The 20,474-nt window shown below is 43.8% G+C and overlaps 1 protein-coding gene across 12 annotated transcripts in view; it reads right to left on the bottom strand.

Annotated features, from left to right (window-relative positions):
* LRRFIP2 (LRR binding FLII interacting protein 2) overlaps window positions 1–20,474 on the bottom strand; it is a 387,303-nt gene that overhangs the window by 28,811 nt on the left and 338,018 nt on the right. For 8 of the 12 annotated variants that reach the window (XM_078688281.1, XM_078688282.1, XM_078688285.1 and 5 more), the window contains 3 exons: window positions 13,129–13,221; window positions 7,297–7,398; window positions 6,912–7,044 (listed from right to left, as the gene is read on the bottom strand). In XM_078688281.1, coding sequence (XP_078544407.1) covers window positions 6,912–7,044; window positions 7,297–7,398; window positions 13,129–13,221 — 328 coding nt within the window. The remainder of the gene's footprint in view (window positions 1–6,911; window positions 7,045–7,296; window positions 7,399–13,128; window positions 13,222–20,474) is intronic. The other 4 variants (XM_078688284.1, XM_078688283.1, XM_078688280.1 and 1 more) reach the window with 1 other exon arrangement.

The following is a 20,474-nucleotide window of genomic DNA, read 5'->3' as shown; positions in this document are numbered from 1 at the left end:
CTGGAACCAGGGGGCCAAGGCTCTTCGATTCTGCAGGCATGGTGGGGAAAGGATTTTTATGGAGCTGGTGAGCGCCCGACAGCTCCAAAACGATATTAAATAATCTATATGCAGTGTGACACCGAGGGCATTTCCGAATTCTCACATTGCTCTCACCAAATTTCTTATCGACGGGTGATAGCAAGAAAAATAACCTTGACATGTGTAGCCTGCAGTAATGACCCCAAAATAATTTCCTCAACTTTACTAGTTTTTGCTGCAAAGACCAGAATTTACTTTTAACGATATTAATAACTAATTGGTTAGATGTATAAATTAAGGCGCAACATTAATGTGCTGCTAAATCAAAATATGTCTGGGTTCTACTACGATAGCATTATCTACAGATATTAAACATTTTGATTGCCTCATTTCAATTCTTGGGATTAAAGTTAGGGTTTTAAAAAGTAATACAGGTCAATCAACAAGGTAAAAAAGTAATAACGTCAGAACACAGCCAAGCTTGAGGCAGCTGTTACCACTAAGAATTCTAGTTTACAGACTATCTGTCGCTCCAACTTACAATCGATTCTCCTTGTGCAGGCCTGTGGTGCATCTAGGCCGAGTAAAACAGGAATATTTAGGGATGGATCCTGAAAAAATGAGCAGCGAAGCTTTCAATGCCGCAGACAGTGGGCAGGCCAAGGGGAAGAGAGGTGCCCCTCTGCTGAATATTAGATATAAATGGTCTCAGAACTGGACTGGGTATGAGCCATGAACCCCTTGGGTTGTGTGACACACTGCATCAAACCTGTTCTCTCCAGGGATACAAGTTATGCCATCACAAAGTGCGCCATATACTTTTTGAGCTTGGCACTCACAGACTACTCAAGGCAGGAACAGGGGCGGGAAGGCGGATGCTTGCACTTAATATTTTCTGTCATGTGTTCTTCACGCTAATCAACCACACTAATATTAACTGAGTGTGCTGTTCTCGGTTCACCCAAAGGCCGACTGTGGTAGGTGGCACAAGCGCAAAGCACCACAGCTGCTGTACCATGACCTGTCCAGCATGAGAGCCCTGTGGTGCACTGTGTGCTTCAGCCAGGTGGTCACTTAAGTGCTGAGCAGGTAGTCAATGGCAGCGCACACAGGACAGTACATCTCATTGGAGGAAGTTGCTCATGCTGATGGAATACTACAGCAGTCACAACCCACTGCATAATGTACCTTAAGCAGCTGGAGTCCTACAGCAGGGACATCTCATTGGAGGAAGTAGCTCACACTGATTGAGTACTACAGTGTTCACAACCCACTGTACAATACACCTGACGGTGCAGAAGTCCTACAGCAGGAACATCTCATTGGGGAAAGTAGCTCACGCTGATGGAGTACTACAGAGGTCACAACCCACTGCACAATATACCTCACGGTGCAGAAGTCCTACAGCAGGAACATCTCATTGGAGGAAGTAGCTCACACTGATGGAGTACTACAGCGGTCACAACCCACTGTACAATATACCTGACGGTGCAGAAGTCCTACAGCAGGAACGTCTCATTGGGGAAAGTAGCTCACGCTGATGGAGTACTACAGCGGTCACAACCCACTGCAGAAAGTACCTTACGCAGCTGGAGTCCTACAGCAGGAACATCTCATTGGAGGAAGTAGCTCACACTGACTGCAGGAGGTAACTCACTCTACTGGACTCCTGGGCAGTAGCACAGCCTGGAAAGTACAGGAGAAACACTTTCTACTTCAACACTAGCAGGACTCTTGCAGGAGGACCCATCACTACGTAATCCTACCTCCATACACAATAGGTTATGTGGGTGGCATCGGTGGGGTGTGATGAGATGGCAGGCGTCCGTTGCGGTGGGACACCAGAACGGCGAGGGTGAGTTTGTGGCTAGTGCTCCTCTAGACCTCCTTAACAGACTCAACAAGCATTTACAATGCAATGGTTTTGCCTTTGTTAAAGTTAGAGCTATTGGCATTGCTCTTGACACTCTGAAGCTCCACTCTGAAGCTCCACTCTGAAGCTCCACTCTGAAGCTCCACTCTGCACTCTGAAGCTCCACTCTGAAGCTCCACTCTGAAGCTCCACTCTGAAGCTCCACTCTGAAGCTCCACTCTGAAGCTCCACTCTGAAGCTCCACTCTGCACTCTGAAGCTCCACTCTGAAGCTCCACTCTGCACTCTGAAGCTCCACTCTGAAGCTCCACTCTGCACTCTGAAGCTCCACTCTGAAGCTCCACTCTGCACTCTGAAGCTCCACTCTGAAGCTCCACTCTGAAGCTCCACTCTGCACTCTGAAGCTCCACTCTGAAGCTCCACTCTGCACTCTGAAGCTCCACTCTGAAGCTCCACTCTGCACTCTGAAGCTCCACTCTGCACTCTGAAGCTCCACTCTGCACTCTGAAGCTCCACTCTGCACTCTGAAGCTCCACTCTGCACTCTGAAGCTCCACTCTGCACTCTGAAGCTCCACTCTGCACTCTGAAGCTCCACTCTGCACTCTGAAGCTCCACTCTGCACTCTGAAGCTCCACTCTGCACTCTGAAGCTCCACTCTGCACTCTGAAGCTCCACTCTGAAGCTCCACTCTGCACTCTGAAGCTCCACTCTGAAGCTCCACTCTGCACTCTGAAGCTCCACTCTGAAGCTCCACTCTGAAGCGCCACTCTGCAGCTCCACTCTGCAGCTCCACTCTGCAGCTCCACTCTGCAGCTCCACTCTGCAGCTCCACTCTGCAGCTCCACTCTGCAGCTCCACTCTGAATCTGCAGCTCCACTCTGAATCTGCAGCTCCACTCTGAATCTGCAGCTCCACTCTGAATCTGCAGCTCCACTCTGAATCTGCAGCTCCACTCTGAAGCTCCACTCTGAAGCTCCACTCTGAAGCTCCACTCTGAAGCTCCACTCTGAAGCTCCACTCTGAAGCTCCACTCTGAAGCTCCACTCTGAAGCTCCACTCTGAAGCTCCACTCTGAAGCTCCACTCTGAAGCTCCACTCTGCACTCTGAAGCTCCACTCTGCACTCTGAAGCTCCACTCTGCACTCTGAAGCTCCACTCTGCACTCTGAAGCTCCACTCTGCACTCTGAAGCTCCACTCTGCACTCTGAAGCTCCACTCTGCACTCTGAAGCTCCACTCTGCACTCTGAAGCTCCACTCTGAAGCTCCACTCTGCACTCTGAAGCTCCACTCTGCACTCTGAAGCTCCACTCTGAAGCTCCACTCTGCACTCTGAAGCTCCACTCTGCACTCTGAAGCTCCACTCTGAAGCTCCACTCTGCACTCTGAAGCTCCACTCTGCACTCTGAAGCTCCACTCTGCAAGCTCCACTCTGCAAGCTCCACTCTGCACTCTGAAGCTCCACTCTGCAAGCTCCACTCTGCACTCTGAAGCTCCACTCTGCAAGCTCCACTCTGCAAGCTCCACTCTGCAAGCTCCACTCTGCACTCTGAAGCTCCACTCTGCAAGCTCCACTCTGCAAGCTCCACTCTGCAAGCTCCACTCTGCACTCTGAAGCTCCACTCTGAAGCTCCACTCTGCAAGCTCCACTCTGCAAGCTCCACTCTGCACTCTGAAGCTGCACTCTGAAGCTCCACTCTGAAGCTCCACTCTGCACTCTGAAGCTCCACTCTGAAGCTCCACTCTGCAAGCTCCACTCTGCACTCTGAAGCTCCACTCTGAAGCTCCACTCTGCAAGCTCCACTCTGCAAGCTCCACTCTGCAAGCTCCACTCTGCAAGCTCCACTCTGCAAGCTCCACTCTGCAAGCTCCACTCTGCAAGCTCCACTCTGCAAGCTCCACTCTGCAAGCTCCACTCTGCAAGCTCCACTCTGCAAGCTCCACTCTGCAAGCTCCACTCTGCAAGCTCCACTCTGCAAGCTCCACTCTGCAAGCTCCACTCTGCACTCTGAAGCTCCACTCTGCAAGCTCCACTCTGCACTCTGAAGCTCCACTCTGAAGCTCCACTCTGCACTCTGAAGCTCCACTCTGAAGCTCCACTCTGCACTCTGAAGCTCCACTCTGAAGCTCCACTCTGCACTCTGAAGCTCCACTCTGAAGCTCCACTCTGCACTCTGAAGCTCCACTCTGAAGCTCCACTCTGCAGCTCCACTCTGCAGCTCCACTCTGCAGCTCCACTCTGCAGCTCCACTCTGCAGCTCCACTCTGCAGCTCCACTCTGCAGCTCCACTCTGCAGCTCCACTCTGCAGCTCCACTCTGCAGCTCCACTCTGAATCTGCAGCTCCACTCTGCAGCTCCACTCTGAATCTGCAGCTCCACTCTGAATCTGCAGCTCCACTCTGAATCTGCAGCTCCACTCTGAATCTGCAGCTCCACTCTGAATCTGCAGCTCCACTCTGAAGCTCCACTCTGAAGCTCCACTCTGAAGCTCCACTCTGAAGCTCCACTCTGAAGCTCCACTCTGAAGCTCCACTCTGAAGCTCCACTCTGAAGCTCCACTCTGCACTCTGAAGCTCCACTCTGAAGCTCCACTCTGCACTCTGAAGCTCCACTCTGAAGCTCCACTCTGAAGCTCCACTCTGAAGCTCCACTCTGAAGCTCCACTCTGAAGCTCCACTCTGCACTCTGAAGCTCCACTCTGAAGCTCCACTCTGCACTCTGAAGCTGCACTCTGAAGCGCAGGACGGGCAGCTCGGAGCTCCGGAGCCCCCTGCCCCCTGCCCCCCACCACCACCACGTCCCTAGCATTAGAGCTCAGGACTGGGTCAGGAGCCGGGGGGGGGGATGTACTTTGTAGGAACGGGAGGCTACATTTTCGTTACGCCACTGCCCTGCGCATCTGTGAGAAGCGGCAGGCTCTGGGCTCATTCAGCACTCCGAGGCTTCCCCAGGGGGATACGAACGCTATTGTCGGTCTACGTTCTGAGATCTGTGAAAAAATATTTCTTTTAAAAAAAAAAGCTAACAACATCAGAGTGGGCACATCAGTAAAAACACTTTACACTCGAACACAAAAATGTTTCACCTGTTGCATAAGTCAGACCCAACTCAGCGAGGCAAACTTTCCTTGCAGAAGCCAAGCCTCCTTCAGACGTAACTAGCTGCAGCGGCGAGTTCTTCCCCTTCCCTGCTCCTCCGTCGCCAAACAGCTCCATAGGGCACGGATTAGGGCATTTTACCGAAGTCTCAGGGTTTCCCTTTGTTCACTCACGGGAACCAGAAAACAATACATTTACATTTTCCTGCAGTTGCAGAGAGTACTAAAGTAAGCGCTTGTATTCTCCGCTTTGTTTTAACTTTATCAAACATGGGGTGACGTAAAAGACAGCTAAAAAAGATTACCCCATATTATGCTGTAAGTAATGGTTTGGTGTTCTCTTGACTTAGAAGCGTTCTTGAATGTTATGCGCTGCTTAGAATGCTCTGCAAAACATAACATAGAACAATACAGGACAAACACAGAATTTCGGACAACACGGGAGGAACACGTTTAATATCGAACAAGTAACCCCCACAGTTTACTTGACTTTAATGGTGGCTCTGTTGCATCCCGCTCCTGTAGGACAGACACGTACCTATAGAAGCAAATAAGGCACCACAAGCCCACTCGGGCCCTAATTCAGTGGGGGGTGGGGAGGGTGGAGGGAGGGGGGGGGGAGGGTGGAGGGAGGGGGGGGGGCGGACATTGAAAGAAAGTAATGTTTTTACAGAGTGACACTAACAGGACACCTAAAAGCAAAACCTCGTTTAAATCTGTTGAGTGTTGAAATCTCTTCCCACAAAGGTACCGTACAGGCACAGTAAAACAGGCACTAGCCCACTGTGTTGTACAAACTCCACAGGGCCTCCGACTTTATCCCTGCCGACTCCGCGTTTACCGCCCCGTGTCTCTCCCAGCTTCACTCACTCAGACCCTCGTACCCTGGTTTCTCTTTACGTGCGCACGACATACAGTCTCAGGGTTTCCCTTTGTTCACTCACGGGAACCAGAAAACAATACATTTACATTTTTCTGCAGTTGCAGAGAGTACTAAAGTAAGCGCTTGTATTCTCCGCTTTGTTTCAGACATGCTGCGCCGGCCAGGGCTGGGGTTCATGTAAGTGAGGGGTGCCCCTCCTTGGCCAGAGCTCAGCTGTTTCAGGCTGGAGCATTGTCTGCGCCGCGGAACGGCAAGAGTTAACCTCTCTGCCGCATCTGCAGCCTGCTCCACGAGTGACCGGCGGGCTCAGAGCGCGGAGGACCCAGGCAGCGGGGCGAGGGCTCTGGATGCGGGGAGGACGGAGGTATGTCGCCGGGGGTAGGGGGCTGCTTCCTTCAGGCCGGCTTCTCGCTGCGGGCAGCATCTCCGGTCTCCCTCACAACACGGGAGACCGGCAAGGCAGGCAATGGCAAGGCAGGTCCCGGCAATGCCGGACCAGATTCGGGGGCGTTCCCGGCGTCGCGTGACGTCGGCAAAAGGGAAAGAATGTCAGGAACGCCCCCGTGTCTGGTCCGGCATTGACGGACAGGCCCCTCGTCCAATGGCAAGGCTCCGTTTACGGAGCCAGCCAATCAATGACGAGGGCCGACCCAAAGCACCCTACAGTTCTCAACAGGATTTCGCCTGCTCGCTAGGCAAAACCTAAAAATGGACTACAGATGGGGAAGAAGATGAAGGGAAGACACTGGTATCGTTCAAAACATACGGTTATATCACCGGGATCCTGCTTTTGGCTGAACACGGTGGTGAAACCATACAGATCTAGAACTAGTTCTGAAGGAGCATTTATATCAACAGCATGAAGGAGATGACGTCCTCAAATGCTTTGCTGGTACTAGCATTTCAGAGAGAACTGCCCAAAGAGAACATTGTACGATACCATCTAGTAAAATGTGCAACGGTAAACCTAGCAAGCACTCTGTACAATCCAGTTGTAGCATTCAGACGCACGTGTGATAGTAATCAAGCTGTTTTTACCTAAAGGCCCCTCGCCTGCAGATTCCAAAACATGAGCAGCTTCTTGTGACACCACAGTTATCGCACCAACCACAGGATCGTGGTTTATGTCACCATTCGGCGTTCCGTCGGGGATGATAACTAACCCATGTTTCTGGAGGGAAATAAAACAGAAGCTTGTTCACAAAAATAAAATGCAAGGCCAGGAAATCCGTCATTAAAATGAAGCCTTCAGACCATACCAAAGAGACATGCTTTTACTATGCAGAACGTACTGCGACTTTAAAACAATCCGAGTAGAAAAACTTTTGTTTCAATGTTTATAAATAATCATATTACTCCCCAGGTTTTCAATTTGCGCGCATTCCCTTCCCACCTTTTTACAGCGTGCGCCCAGATACAGTACCTCTCCAATCTTCACTTTTTCTTTCAGGTCGAGCAACTCATTTTTGAGTTCGTCCCGCTCATTCCTAATGCAGTCAAAGTACTCCTTCTGCCTCTCTAGGGCCTGGGTACAGGCAGGAAGCAAAGGAAACAACGGCAGAGGAAAATCATGTGATAAATAGTAGGAAAAAGAGAAAGAATACAGGTACATGCAGACAGAATGGGTGTGGGAAACCATGCCAATGTTAGAAACACCGTGCACACAAACCAGCAACTATCTAGAAGCAAGCAGGCAAGCGTGTGCATCCCCAATTTAAATGAGAATTGATTCTCAGAATATTTCACATCAAATCAATCAAGTTCGGGCAACTGTGTGGGATGAGAAGAAATATCAGAAAAAAACAATTTGTGAGGCATACTGCTCTATTTTCAGATCTGGTTTTGACAACCCATGAATGTCGAAGAAAGGACTAACTAAGGTCTCAAGTAATGGACAGTTTATTTGAGCTACTTAATATTGTTAAATAGAGAAAACATGAGAAAATAGGAAATACATCGGTAAAATAAACAATAAGAGAAAAGGGACCAGACAGTCCAAATTAAACACTGTCCTTGTTCTTAAAGTACCCTTAAATAGAAAATCTAGACATTCTAAAACCAACAAATAATGCCGAAAAGACTATCAATTATCAAATTTCGCAGGTGCCAATAAATATAACATAGCCATAAAAAATACCAACAACACAAACGAGTCATGCAAGTAACTATTCTTCTTTCCCTTTCTAACCGAGCTGCAAAATCAGTAAGGGCCATCATCTGATACGAAGAAAAGGTAGTTGCATTTCAAATTTTTAATATGGCAAATAGAAATGCAACATGTGCCTGAACGTGTGAGTGTTGTAGAAAGCACTACCATTGAACATATCGGAATTGGGCCTGATCTGGAAGCAAGAGTAATCCGTTATATAAAAAGCTGCAACAAGTCGCATGAATAACTGACAACTATCCGGCCCCAACAAGGTTGTCAACCTCCTTAGAAATCTTTCCAAGGCACAGATAGCGACACTTCTCAACAGTTGCCAACATCGTTGGAATACCAACAATCCTTAATGTTACACACATTGCTATTTCAAAGAGTGTGATGCAACTGTAAATATTAATCACAGTGAAGGACAAAAATATAACTGATTTCACCATAAAATGTTGGCAAAGAATCAGATAAAAGCAACACCAACTCTCTCCGCCAACTTCCTGAGAGCCCTCCCGGCATAACATAATTTAACCTAATTCATGCTCTCCCTGGCATTTGCACCAGACCATCCCCTTATGCATGTACACATTCCATCTAACCATTCTGCATGTCTTTTACCTCTATAATTTAAATGTTCTTAATTTCCCCATGCTATAGCCAATATGGTCTTGAGTTGCTGCCAACCATGGTATATCATCAGCTCCTCAAGCACGTCCTAAATGTTTTAACCTTCTGCATATCTTACTGGCGCACTCTATAGCCCTACGGCAAACACCCCCCCCCCTCGGATTGATGCCCTTCCAATTTCAACCTGTCTCTTGGCCTAAAAGATCACAGCAAGGGGGTACTTCCTTTGGCACGACTGAATGAAATCACAATAGTGGATGTATTCGATGACTTCTTAGCAGTTACTACTTTAGACATGTGAGTTTTTAGAGATACAGAACCAGTTTCTAACTACACAGTTTGCACCATCCCATTTAACCCCTTATCAAAATAGAAAGCACATGCAAGTCAGATCATGCTATGTCACCTAGCCATTTTTTCCAGAATACTCATTCAGAGTAAGTGTGGCAATCACCCATTCACCATCCCTGGTACACTAAATTCTTTACCAGATAGCAAAAAAAAAAAAAAAAGAGTTTGTGATAAAGACAATCTGCATGCATTTTTCCACTTCATAAACAAATCCGGGATACAGTTGCCCTCCCTGCAGGCAATACAAATCAGGTTTAAAAAAATAAGGGACACGAAGAAACGCAATTTTCTTCATCTCTCTAAAAAACTGCTTAATATCGGTGATATGGATGATTCAATGAGGCGGACTAAAAATGTTGTTAGAACTGTCTTTTAATATTTTCAAGTTGCTGATTCCATGACATTATGTATTGCTAGTGTAGTTTAACCACTTCTAGGGTGCAATTTAATTGTAATTGCAACAGCAAGAAACATAAAAAGACTATTCATATTTTGATTTATGCAAAGCACAAGCCTGGCAAAGTTACCCTAATTTAGTCAGCTGTGTTAAGGACAGGTTTTTGCAAAGGTATATTTGAACTATACCATTACAGCTAATGCCACACCTACAAAAATTCCAGTGGCCAAGCTGTCTGGCAAATTAAAACAGGGATTGGGTCTCTTCAGGCATGATGCATCTGCACTGCTTTAACTATTTATAAGATCGATATTTAAGACACTTGCCAGGGTACAAACCATAAAGGCCACGCCACTTTTGTGCAAAATCTATCAATGCAATGTGCATTCTGTGGACCAAATAATATTAGTAGAACTAAAGTTTCAAAGAACCACTACCGCAATAAGATATTTTCCCTAGCTGATAAAACGTGGAACAATGCAGCCCCTTCATCTCCGCCACTAGAAGAATTCTATCAAATCTTGGGAGCACTTTTCAGGTGTCTAGCTTGCCTTCTAAGCTACACGTGATCAAAGACATAATTCAGAGCTAGTGCTAGAAAAAGCAAAACATATCACTGATTTCCTGCTACAAATCAAGGGAAGCAACTGAGAAAAACATACAAATTAAGGCTAGGTGATATTTGCCAAGTAAAGTGGAGCGAATGCGACCTGAAATGTACTACCAAAGACAGGATAGAAGAAAATCTGACACAATTCCACAACAGTATTTTCTATATAAGATCTCAATTCATACTTTCTTTTTACTGAATCCTGACTGTTACGTTAGGGGTACAAAACAGTATTTATACCTCTTTGTAATACAATTACAAATATTAGTGAAATTTATCTACTATATAAACTTCCTGAGAACTGTCAAACAATGAGAACAATACGTTCCTGTATCCGCCTTTGTGACAAATGTAGGATGGTTTTCTTGGAAGAGATTATCTTGATGGCAAGACCTTTCAAAGGAGAGTATTAAAAGCAAGGGGAGACATGGATAATGGTTAAAAGATTAAACTATAAGAATTAATAGCTGACATGGATAGTTAATGTAACACCTAAAACTCCCATGACATTCTTGCATAAAGAATAACTTAAATTCTTTATGAACAAAATATGTAAATCAGATAAATTGGTGATTTGGATAAAAACATAAATCAAAAAAATGGGGTAGCATGAAAGAAGAATTATTTCTGAGTGTATTCAAACTAGTATTTCCACCATCTTATAAGTGGCATTTAAGTGTACAAAATGACTTTCTAATGGCCAATCAACAGTGAGTCTTGTATTTTTCTCAACTATTCCTGTACTTCTCGATTTGGTCATAACCATCTTTCCCTTGGGTTCTCTCCAATTTGTACTTCTACATCCACTCTTGTATCCTGCTCTACTTGCAGTTGACTCCTGTATCAAACTTAGGATATTATGCAGGACGTCAAGCATTCTGGTCACCACTGATCACATTCTGAAATGTAGTAATATTATTTCCCCCAATTCATGTATCATTTTCTACTATTACTCTATCAAGATCCTGCATTGCATGAATCGGAGTACATCATAGTTCAAGGAAGCATAGACTCCTCACATTGGTGAACACAATGGGCCAGCTTCCATCCAAACACATAGAGTCCTCTTCGATTAAAAGGCCATACAAATGGGAAGACAAAGGATCAAAGAGAAATTTGACAATCAGAGTACATGACCATAATAATCATCATATACTTAATGCAAAAGAAACTAGGATGTACTATACTCTGATTGTATACTCTGCTGTCCACACGATGTCCGCTAAAGGTACAAGATGTCAGAAGGTAAAGCCAGAACTGTGATACTTGTAAGTTTAGTTTGGTCAGAATAAAATGTCTATAAAATGGTCATTGATTTAGTTTGCCTTTTCTTAGCCAATTCGAGGCATTAACATGAAAAACAGAGATCAGCAATGTTAACACAATTTTTAATTAACAGAAAAGAATGTAATGAACGAACATTGCCAACAGAACAAGTTTAGCTCCTACACAATCTACCCTACACAGTCTAATGGGGACATTCCATGTTTAATTGCTTATATATCTGAGTCTTGATAGTTGGGAATTAGTTTTACATTTTGACCCGCTTGCTACACCTGTTCCTCTAATTTATTCCGTTGAAATTCTAGAAGATAAGGGCATACAAGACGTTCTTGAAAAATGTGAGTCATTTATGTGTAATGAACAAAAGTCTACACTAATTTAGGGCCATATGTATCGAAAAGTCATTTTGCGATTCTCAAATAGCGATTTTTTGCTAATCGCTATTTGAGACTCGCAAAATGCTATGTATGTAGGATTTGCAATAAATTTTGCGAATCCTACATATTCCTTAATTGCGAATCTCAAATTGCGATTCGCAATTAAGGAATACCTCCCCATTCATTCCTATGGGCCTAGAGGCCCATAGGAATGAATGGGAAGACATTCTCAATTTGCGATTGGCAATTAGCGAATCGCACATTGAGAAAGCAATTTCAAGGGTGCCAGGGTGTCATAAGGACATCCTGTTGCACCCCTGAAATAAGCATGGGTGCACATGTGGCACACATACATGCCCTAAGGGCATGTATGTGCTTCACATTGCACTTTGAAAAATGCGAAAAAGTGCATTTTTCACAGAAATCGCAAATTACCACCAACTTGAAGTTGGTGGTAATTTGCGATTTCCTAAGGTCAAAGTGCACATTTTTGGTGCGTCTTACATTGCATTTAAGGAATTGCAAAATTTGCAATTCCTTAAATGCAATTGCAAAATAAGGAATCACAAATTTAGCGATTCCTTATTTTGCACGCAGATGGGCCTCATACATACCGAATTGCGGCAATTGCGATCACAATTTTGCTTGATACATATGGCCCTAAGTCATATACTGATGAATCAATCTGAAGCAAATGTTGCGATGAAAAAGCTGAGACCTTCTAGTACGTATTCTATGCTATTAAGGAAGTGTATCACAATGACCATCATATACAAAAAGGCAAATTAGTTGTGTGTTAGTTTCAAAAGATTTACTCACAAATGTAAAAGCAATGGATGCGTGCATTTCAAACTATGAAAAATAAACTGTTTATTATTATTATTACTTTTTAAATCAGTCATGCGTGCTATTTATCAATAGACTGATATTACACATTGTACAAACAAGCTAATCTACTTCACTTGAATGAAGAGAACTTGCAAGTATATTGGCGTCTGCAGGAATAACAATAGATAATTGTTGGAAGTGAGAGGCTATGCTCAGCACTGTAAGAGAATTTTCAATATATGCAAAGATTCTGGCTCAGTGAACCTTATGACTGTGGCAAGTCAGACAGCAGAGTGTCCTTCGATGCATTAATGGTGATTGGATTAATTCAGAGGTCAAGGGTTTGACGGATGCCAAGCCCAACAAAATTGAAAACTAAGCCAATGCAAAAGAAAATGTGGGAACGTTTATGAAGATGTACACCACATTTTTATTAAAATTACGCAAAATGAATCTTGAATATTTACAGCTAATGTTAGGAGGTCATTGAATACATACTCATGGTTAGACATACGGCATGGACTGTAAAGGATGCATAGTGCACACTGGCGTCCAACTAAGTGTATCAGTCTACTGATAAATAAGGTTGCATCTGCCAGTTCTAACGCTGCGACTGATTATTCTCATACCCCAATTTTTTTATCTTTCCAATTAACTGTCTCCTGGAGGTCAAATACCTCCCTCGAAATGGATTCAAGTTTCTGCTGCATTTGCTGATTTGCCTGTAGTAGACAGGGGAAGAAGAAGTAGAGAGGAAGAGGAAAAGGAAAGAGGAAAATTAAGGTCAGTAGTAACAAAAGAGAGAGGAAAATAACGACAGCTCAAAAATTGATGGAATTTGGACTAACTACTGTCACCAGTGACAGCTTTCCAACCTAATCTCCAACATTTCCACTAAAAGAGACTAACTACTTCAGTCACTATGATCAAAATAAAAAAATATGTATTTGTGACCATTTCTTACAGTATAAGTTGGTTTCCACACACTGCTAGGTCCAGGGCCACAGGTGGGTTTCCAGGATCTGACCATTTTTCTAGCACAGCTGGAAATCACTAGGAATTTGAGGACTCCCGAGGGACCTAGAGTGGTATGGTGCAGACAGCAGGAACGTTGGGCAGGATATTAAAGTGTAGTACTGCTTCGAGAAGCCCAGTGTGGCCAAGGTTAGTTTGATTTGGCCAGGTCCTGGAAGCGCTAGTAGATTAAATGAAAAATCCGGATCCCTGTCACTAGTAGTATCACCAGGTGGTCCCTTAGGGGTGGTTATGTCTGCATAATGCTGATCGATTTGAGCCACTGGTGTCTGGGGCCTGTACTCCCTTGCGGTGTCACCGGGCCAAAAACAAATCCACTGGGACAATTAAGAATGGAACATAGTATAACTCCAGCTATACAAAAAGATGATGGACAGAATGCTGAAAGGATATGCCCTGGCGTCGGTCCCTTGCTCGCTATGCCACTGGATTCAAGCTAGCCAGAAAGAGGTCCTGGATGCTTGTTTTCCGGTCCGGGGTGGATTTGGCCAGGCAGTTCAGGGTGGACTGTTCCCATGGGGAGCAGGGTCAAGACTGATTTGCATATAGCTAAATCCAAATTGGTGTGGCATGGTGAGCAACAAACGATAGATTTAACCCAGATCTGTGACTAGGGGGTTAATGTTTGACAATGTTCAGCGTTTCGACCATCATCTTTTTCTGTTGCTATATTATAGTAATATATATCCTGCATTTATTTTTCAAAGGAACACTTTTGGGAGGTGAATTCTCAAAATGACACCTTCAAGAGGTGAGACAATTCATTAATGAAGTACAACTGATTGCTTTGCCACAGGAGTATAGTTGTAGGGGTCCTGTTTGATAAAAACATTAGCAGGAGCAGCAAGGTTAAGACTACTAAATTACATTTTCCTAAGAGGGACTGCACTACTTTAACTATCATGAATTCAATGAAACACACTTTCATGTTGACAAGACTTAGTTAAGGGAACACCACCCTCCATCAATGACTTCCACGTAGAGAAAGGGTTATGTTACTTACCCTTTAAGCATCTGTTCTTGGCATGTACTGCTGTAGATTCACATGCTTTGCAAACTCCTGCCATCTAGTGTTGGGTCTAGATGTGTGCGAGTTGTTTTTCTTCAAAGAAGTCTTTTGAATCACTCAGTAAAGTTACTCCTCCTCTTTGTAATAGTGTGCATAGGCATCAACACCATTGTTAGATTGTTTTCCCACAGGCGGGTGAGAATGGAGTACAAGAAAGTGTCAATAAAGATATCCATGCATATGTAAAGGTAAAAAAGGAACTGCAAAGGCAAAGGTGTCTGGGGAGGAGGGTGGGTGCATGTGACTCTACAGCCCTACATGCCAAGTACAGATGCTTTCAGGGTAACATAATCCGTTCGAGGCATGTATGGTTGTAGATACACATACTTTGCATAGACTGTAAAGCAGTGCCCTACAAAAGCGCTGGCTAACCTGTGGGTGTTGCAATTGCTTGAAAAAGTGTATGTAGCACTGTCTGACCTACCACAGTTTGTTAGCATGCTAGGGCATCCACACAATTATGCTTAGTGAAAGTGTGTGGTGTAGACCATGTAGCTGCTCTACATATATGAGCTAGTGGGATTTTGCCTAGGGAAGTGAAGGAAGCCCCTATTTTGTGAGTAGAATGGGCTGTAGGTGGCATTGGTAACGTCGTCTTGGCATTGACATAGCATGTTTGAATGCATTTAATTATCCATCGGAACAAACAGTTGTTTAGTCTTTCGAAAATCTTTAGTTCTGTCACTGTAATACACCAGAGCTCTCGACATCTAATGTAGGAAGAGCTCTTTCCGCAACTGAGTGGTTTAGGAAAGAATACAGGAAACTTAATTGATTGGTTAAGGTAGAAAGGGAACCCACCTTTAGAAGGGATTTTGAGCTGGAGTGGAGAACCACCCCATTGCTGTGTAGTTCGAAGAAGGGTTCTTCTACAGGGACATCTTAAGGATTTAGGGGGCCACGAGCCAAATATATTTTGGGGGCCCCTATTCGGAACAGTTTTGAATTTATGATTCAATACTAGCTCTTTCATGCCCTCTCTTGCCAGGTCAATGACCATGCACAAGCCCACTCATCCAAATTCTAAATGTGTTTACAACTAATATTCAGGGATAATGATGTTTTCAATATTTTAACACAGCAGCTGGATTTTGCATGCAACAAACAACATTTCTTGGCAAAATGTCCGTATTGGATACTAGGCACATCACCCACAATAAAAATAAATCAAAGGAAAACTGTATTTAAAACAATCTGTTTGTTAATTACTCAAGGTCATAAGGCTAAGTCTCTCTGCAAAACAGAGCTGGCCTGAAAGGCTGGGGCACTGGTCCAGAGCCCACTTTGCCCATGCCTTAAAAAGTATCTGTTCTTCTAGGGTTTGTGCCTGGAGTGCACCAACACGTCTAAGTGAAGTGATGGCAATTAAAAAAAGCGACCTCCCAAGACAGGAATGGGAGAGCACAATTATGTAGCGGTTCAAATGATGGACTCATAAGTCTTGTGAGAACGATATTAAGATTCCAGGGAGGTGCACATGGAACCCAAGGTGGAATCACTCTCTTAATGTCTTCCATAAAAGATTTGATGACTGGTACTTTAAACAAAGAGAAGTGTTGCCCTTTTGTAGATAGGCAGCCACTGCGGCGAGATGTAATCGCATGGAAGGGTACAAAAGGCCAGAGAGTTGTAAATGTACAATTACAAGAGAGGGTAGTAGTGTTCCCTAAAAGGGAAAAATCACACATCAAACATGAACAATTATCGTGTAGACAAAGTCAATGGTGTGAATAATAAAATTGTTTGCTGTAAGTACAGCGGGGTGCTTTGCTAGCTATGAGCACCCACCACTCAAGAGTGCTATTTGCAAGTTGAAACAACAACTTGCGAATAAATAACAGGAAAATAAGCTAATACAGCACACCCATCATCAATGTAAACCGGTCAAAAAAACGAGAAACAGTATACATGGACCTATATTAATCCAAATTAAATAAATCAATCCAAACAATCTTCAAGTTATACATGGCAATCCAATATTGCCCAGGACATGAAGAGTAGTCCACAAAACTTCTGTAGAAAACATGCTTTTTATTGATTTTCAGACACAGTCAACACGTGTTTCGTCTGTACTAATCAGTATTCAGACTTTCTCAAGGCTATCGATTGGTTCTTGCTAAATCCGAAGTCAAAATCAAAAATTGATGAAGAGGTAAGATGGCAGTAAAAGAAGAAAAGAAAACGTGTTACAGTGTCCCCAAGTTAGAGAGTGACAATGGAAAGGGGTTCCTACAGAATTGGGTACCCACTCAGCAAATTCAATTACTGGACACAACCACTAGAAATCACAATGGGTATTCCAAATGATTAAGTTTACACAACATCATACTATCATATCAATTATGTTCATACTGACGTCAAAGATGATACCGATTTCATATGTGACAAGAAGCAAACAATATCAGAATCTTTTTTTATAAAAAATAAACATAAGTTTATTACACATTTTCATACATTTAAAAACAAATTTCTTATACAAAATAATACTACAAATACATGATGATATACACAATTTTTTTTTTTTTATATGTTCAAAAGAACACAAGTCGACGCGGCGTTTCGGTTTAAAAAACCTTCATCAGGACAGTTTCTTCAATTGTACGTTGTGATAAGTATCTCAGCTATTCAATTCACGATATTTTGTAATGACAAATGTAGATGTGTCCTGGTTTGGGTCCACATACACAGATACTGACGTCCCAAGTATTCGGGATACGATAGAGAGTACCTTTATCTCAAATATCAGGTTCGTTCAATTTTCACTGTATCGGAGGGGCCACCAGAAGATGTGTGCACTATTGGATACATATGCACAATGACATTCCTTGTGTAATCGCCGCAGCCGCGTGCTAAATATGCTTCATTGGCTAATTTTTGATGGTCGCGATTGCTATTACATCTGAATAAAAGAAGCTGGCCTCCCTGCTCCTCCGTCTACAGCGGCTGGGGGTTCTGTTAATTCCAGTGAAAGTCTTTCACTGGAATTAACAGAACCACTAGACATTTCTGAAGCGGACATGTAGTCTTGCATGAGGAACTACGGTGATGCATGATGCCATCATTCCTAATAGATGCATGACAGTTCTTACTGTCAATTGTTGGTTGGGTTGGAACTGTGGGATAAGTGTTTGGAAATGTTGGATACTTGCTGTACTGGGAGAGGCTAATCCCAGTTGTGTGTTTAGGATAGTTACCAGATATGGTTGAATCTGTAAAGGCTGAAGATGAGATTTTTGGAAATTGATGGTGAAGCCTAGCTGATGGAGCAGGTTTATAGTACTTGGAGTGTGTTGTTGACACTACAGAAGAGTCCTGGCTTTGATAAGCTAGTCGTTGAGATTCAGGAAGACATGGATGTTGTGTCTGCGTACATGTGCTGCTGCCACTACTAGGCATTTGGCGAATACTCAATGTGCAGTAGTCAGCCCAATGGGGGGCAGAAGAGGGGGGGACTTTGAATTGATAATGTTTGCCTGCTATCACAAATCTGAGAAATGTGCGCAGTGCTGGATATATTTGAATGTGAAAATAGGTGTCCTTTAAATCTAGGGTTGAGAGAAAGTGGCCTTGCTGTAGAATTGGGATCAGGTCTCTAAGAGTGTCCATATGGAAATGCTTGTACAGGATGTAATGATTTAAGGGCAGCAGATCTAATACTGGCTGCAAAGATCCATCCTTTGTGGATATTAGGAAGCACGGGAGTATATTTCTGACCCATGATGTTAAAGAGAGACAGTTTCTATAGCTCCTTTGAAAAGAACCTGTCTTGTTTGAGTAATGTTTGGTGTTCCAGAGAGAGCCTGTGAGAGCGAGGTGGAATGTTTAGAAGTGGGTCGATGAGCTTCAGACAATAACCATGTTGGATAATGTCCAACACCTACTGATCCGATGTTACGGATCACGGAATGGGGAGAAACTGTTGCAATCGGTCTGACAGGTGTGGGATGATCGGGGGGAAGGAGAAAAAAAATCATTGTTTTTGTGATGGGTGCAGCACCATGTGGTGAAGCACATTTGCATCTACCTCTCGAGTTGTCGCCCGTTTGTGTCTCTGTAATAGCCTCTGGGAGAGGACTGGTAATTCTGACCTCTGTGGTATGAGGAAGAGGCATCAGAACATGTTTTTGCACCAGCACTATCGGAGGAGAGACGATGGGGACTTGGTGTTTGTAATGCACCAAAGGACTTTGCAATCTCTGTGTCCTTTTTTCATCTTCTCAAGAGCCTGGTCAACCTGTGGACCAAAAAGATGTTCCTTATCAAAAGGGACATTCAAAAGTTTTGTTGAACCTCTGGCTTACAGCAAGATATGTACAGCCAGGCATGGTAACACAACAAATGGTCCTTACAGCAGTGCAGGCAGAGTCAAGGGTTCACCTAATGGAGGTATTAGAAATGAGCTTGCCTTTAGCTACAAGCTCTTGCTCTTTCTTTTAATGCTCCTTTTGGAGGTGCTGGAGAAGCACCTCCATTTCGTCCCCGTGGGTACGATCATATCTGTCCAATAACCCCATGGTGTTAGCAATACACCAGTCATTGGTGGACTGCGCAGCTATCCTTTGCTAGAGGCACCAATGAGCTTACTTTCCTTATCAGTAGGTGGAGTATCACTGGCAGCCTGTGAATTACAGGTGTTGGAGACAACAAGAGAGTCAGGTGCTTTAGGCTGCAGCTATATTTCTCATAAAAGTAGTACAGTTTCCTTTCATTATAAGGACTTTCTCAAACATGCTGAAGATATCTGGAGGGGGGTGTAAGCTGTTTCGCCGTGGGAATGAAATATAATTGTGTACCTTAGGAGGAGATTTTCTTTTTTTTTGTAGAATGGCTTGGGTATTGAGAGAAGCCCTTCACCACTCTTACTTTTCACATACATATGTGGGATTTATAGAGCTGGAAAAACAAATGCCACATAACTAGATTTGCCTCAAACTGCACAAAAGGTGTCAGCATCAAGATTAGGGTATAGCTCATGATAGGCTGAATATGGCACTGTATGGCTTTTCTTTAAATATTCCTTTCAAATACTTTTTGGGGTGCCCAAGAGGAGGTTTACTTCCTGCTTTACCTATGAAGGAAATATCTGGGAAGCTGCCAGGACCTTTCCCATGGCAAGAATTCTCTTGCTGCAAAGACCTTCCCTTCCAGGTTGTAGTCAGCCAATATATTTACTTTCCGTTTGCCACCAAAAATTTAACGTTAGAGGTCTGGATCACTTTGTTTCTTCAACAGCTAGTAAAGGCAACTATACCTTGAGTAGCAGCTATGTAAGTACTGTGTATCATTCATGCTCTTCAGAACAGATGTGCATGGAGGTTGTAAGATGTTACAATGCATTCCGTTGCAACGCATGCCTTTACAACGCGAATTTCATTACCACGCATAACCTTTACCACGAATATTCCTTTACCACATATACATTTACAACAATTTTTGCTGTAAATTCAAGCATGGTAAGGGCATATTCTTGCTAAATGGTTATCTCAGTCCCCTAGTCCTTTTTTTAATTTTGAACATGGAGTGCCCACACAAACTCTGCATTGTGACCGGTTACCAACTGCCCATGTTGAAGCTTTATTGTAACACGCTCAAAGTGATGTGGTTTGTATTTTTTGAGCACACTACTGTAAAACGCCTCCAGTCACAAGACTGCGGCACGTAGTGACGGCCACGCCGGGTGGCTTGCAGGCAAGACGCGCTTCATAACGTTGCAAAGCAGCATGCGAGAGGTGAAAACTTCACAGAAGAACACAGTGCAAATCCGATATGGACGTAAGAAACTGCACGCGACAATCAAAGAGAACAAAGGTATGGTGCATGCGTTCCATGGCTCGAGACACTCCTAATTTTAAATTCACACAGAAACAATAT

Source organism: Lissotriton helveticus, chromosome 4_1, assembly GCF_964261635.1.
Source record: "Lissotriton helveticus chromosome 4_1, aLisHel1.1, whole genome shotgun sequence".
Lineage (NCBI taxonomy): Eukaryota > Metazoa > Chordata > Amphibia > Caudata > Salamandridae > Lissotriton > Lissotriton helveticus.
This window is presented reverse-complemented; position numbering and strand designations above follow the sequence as displayed.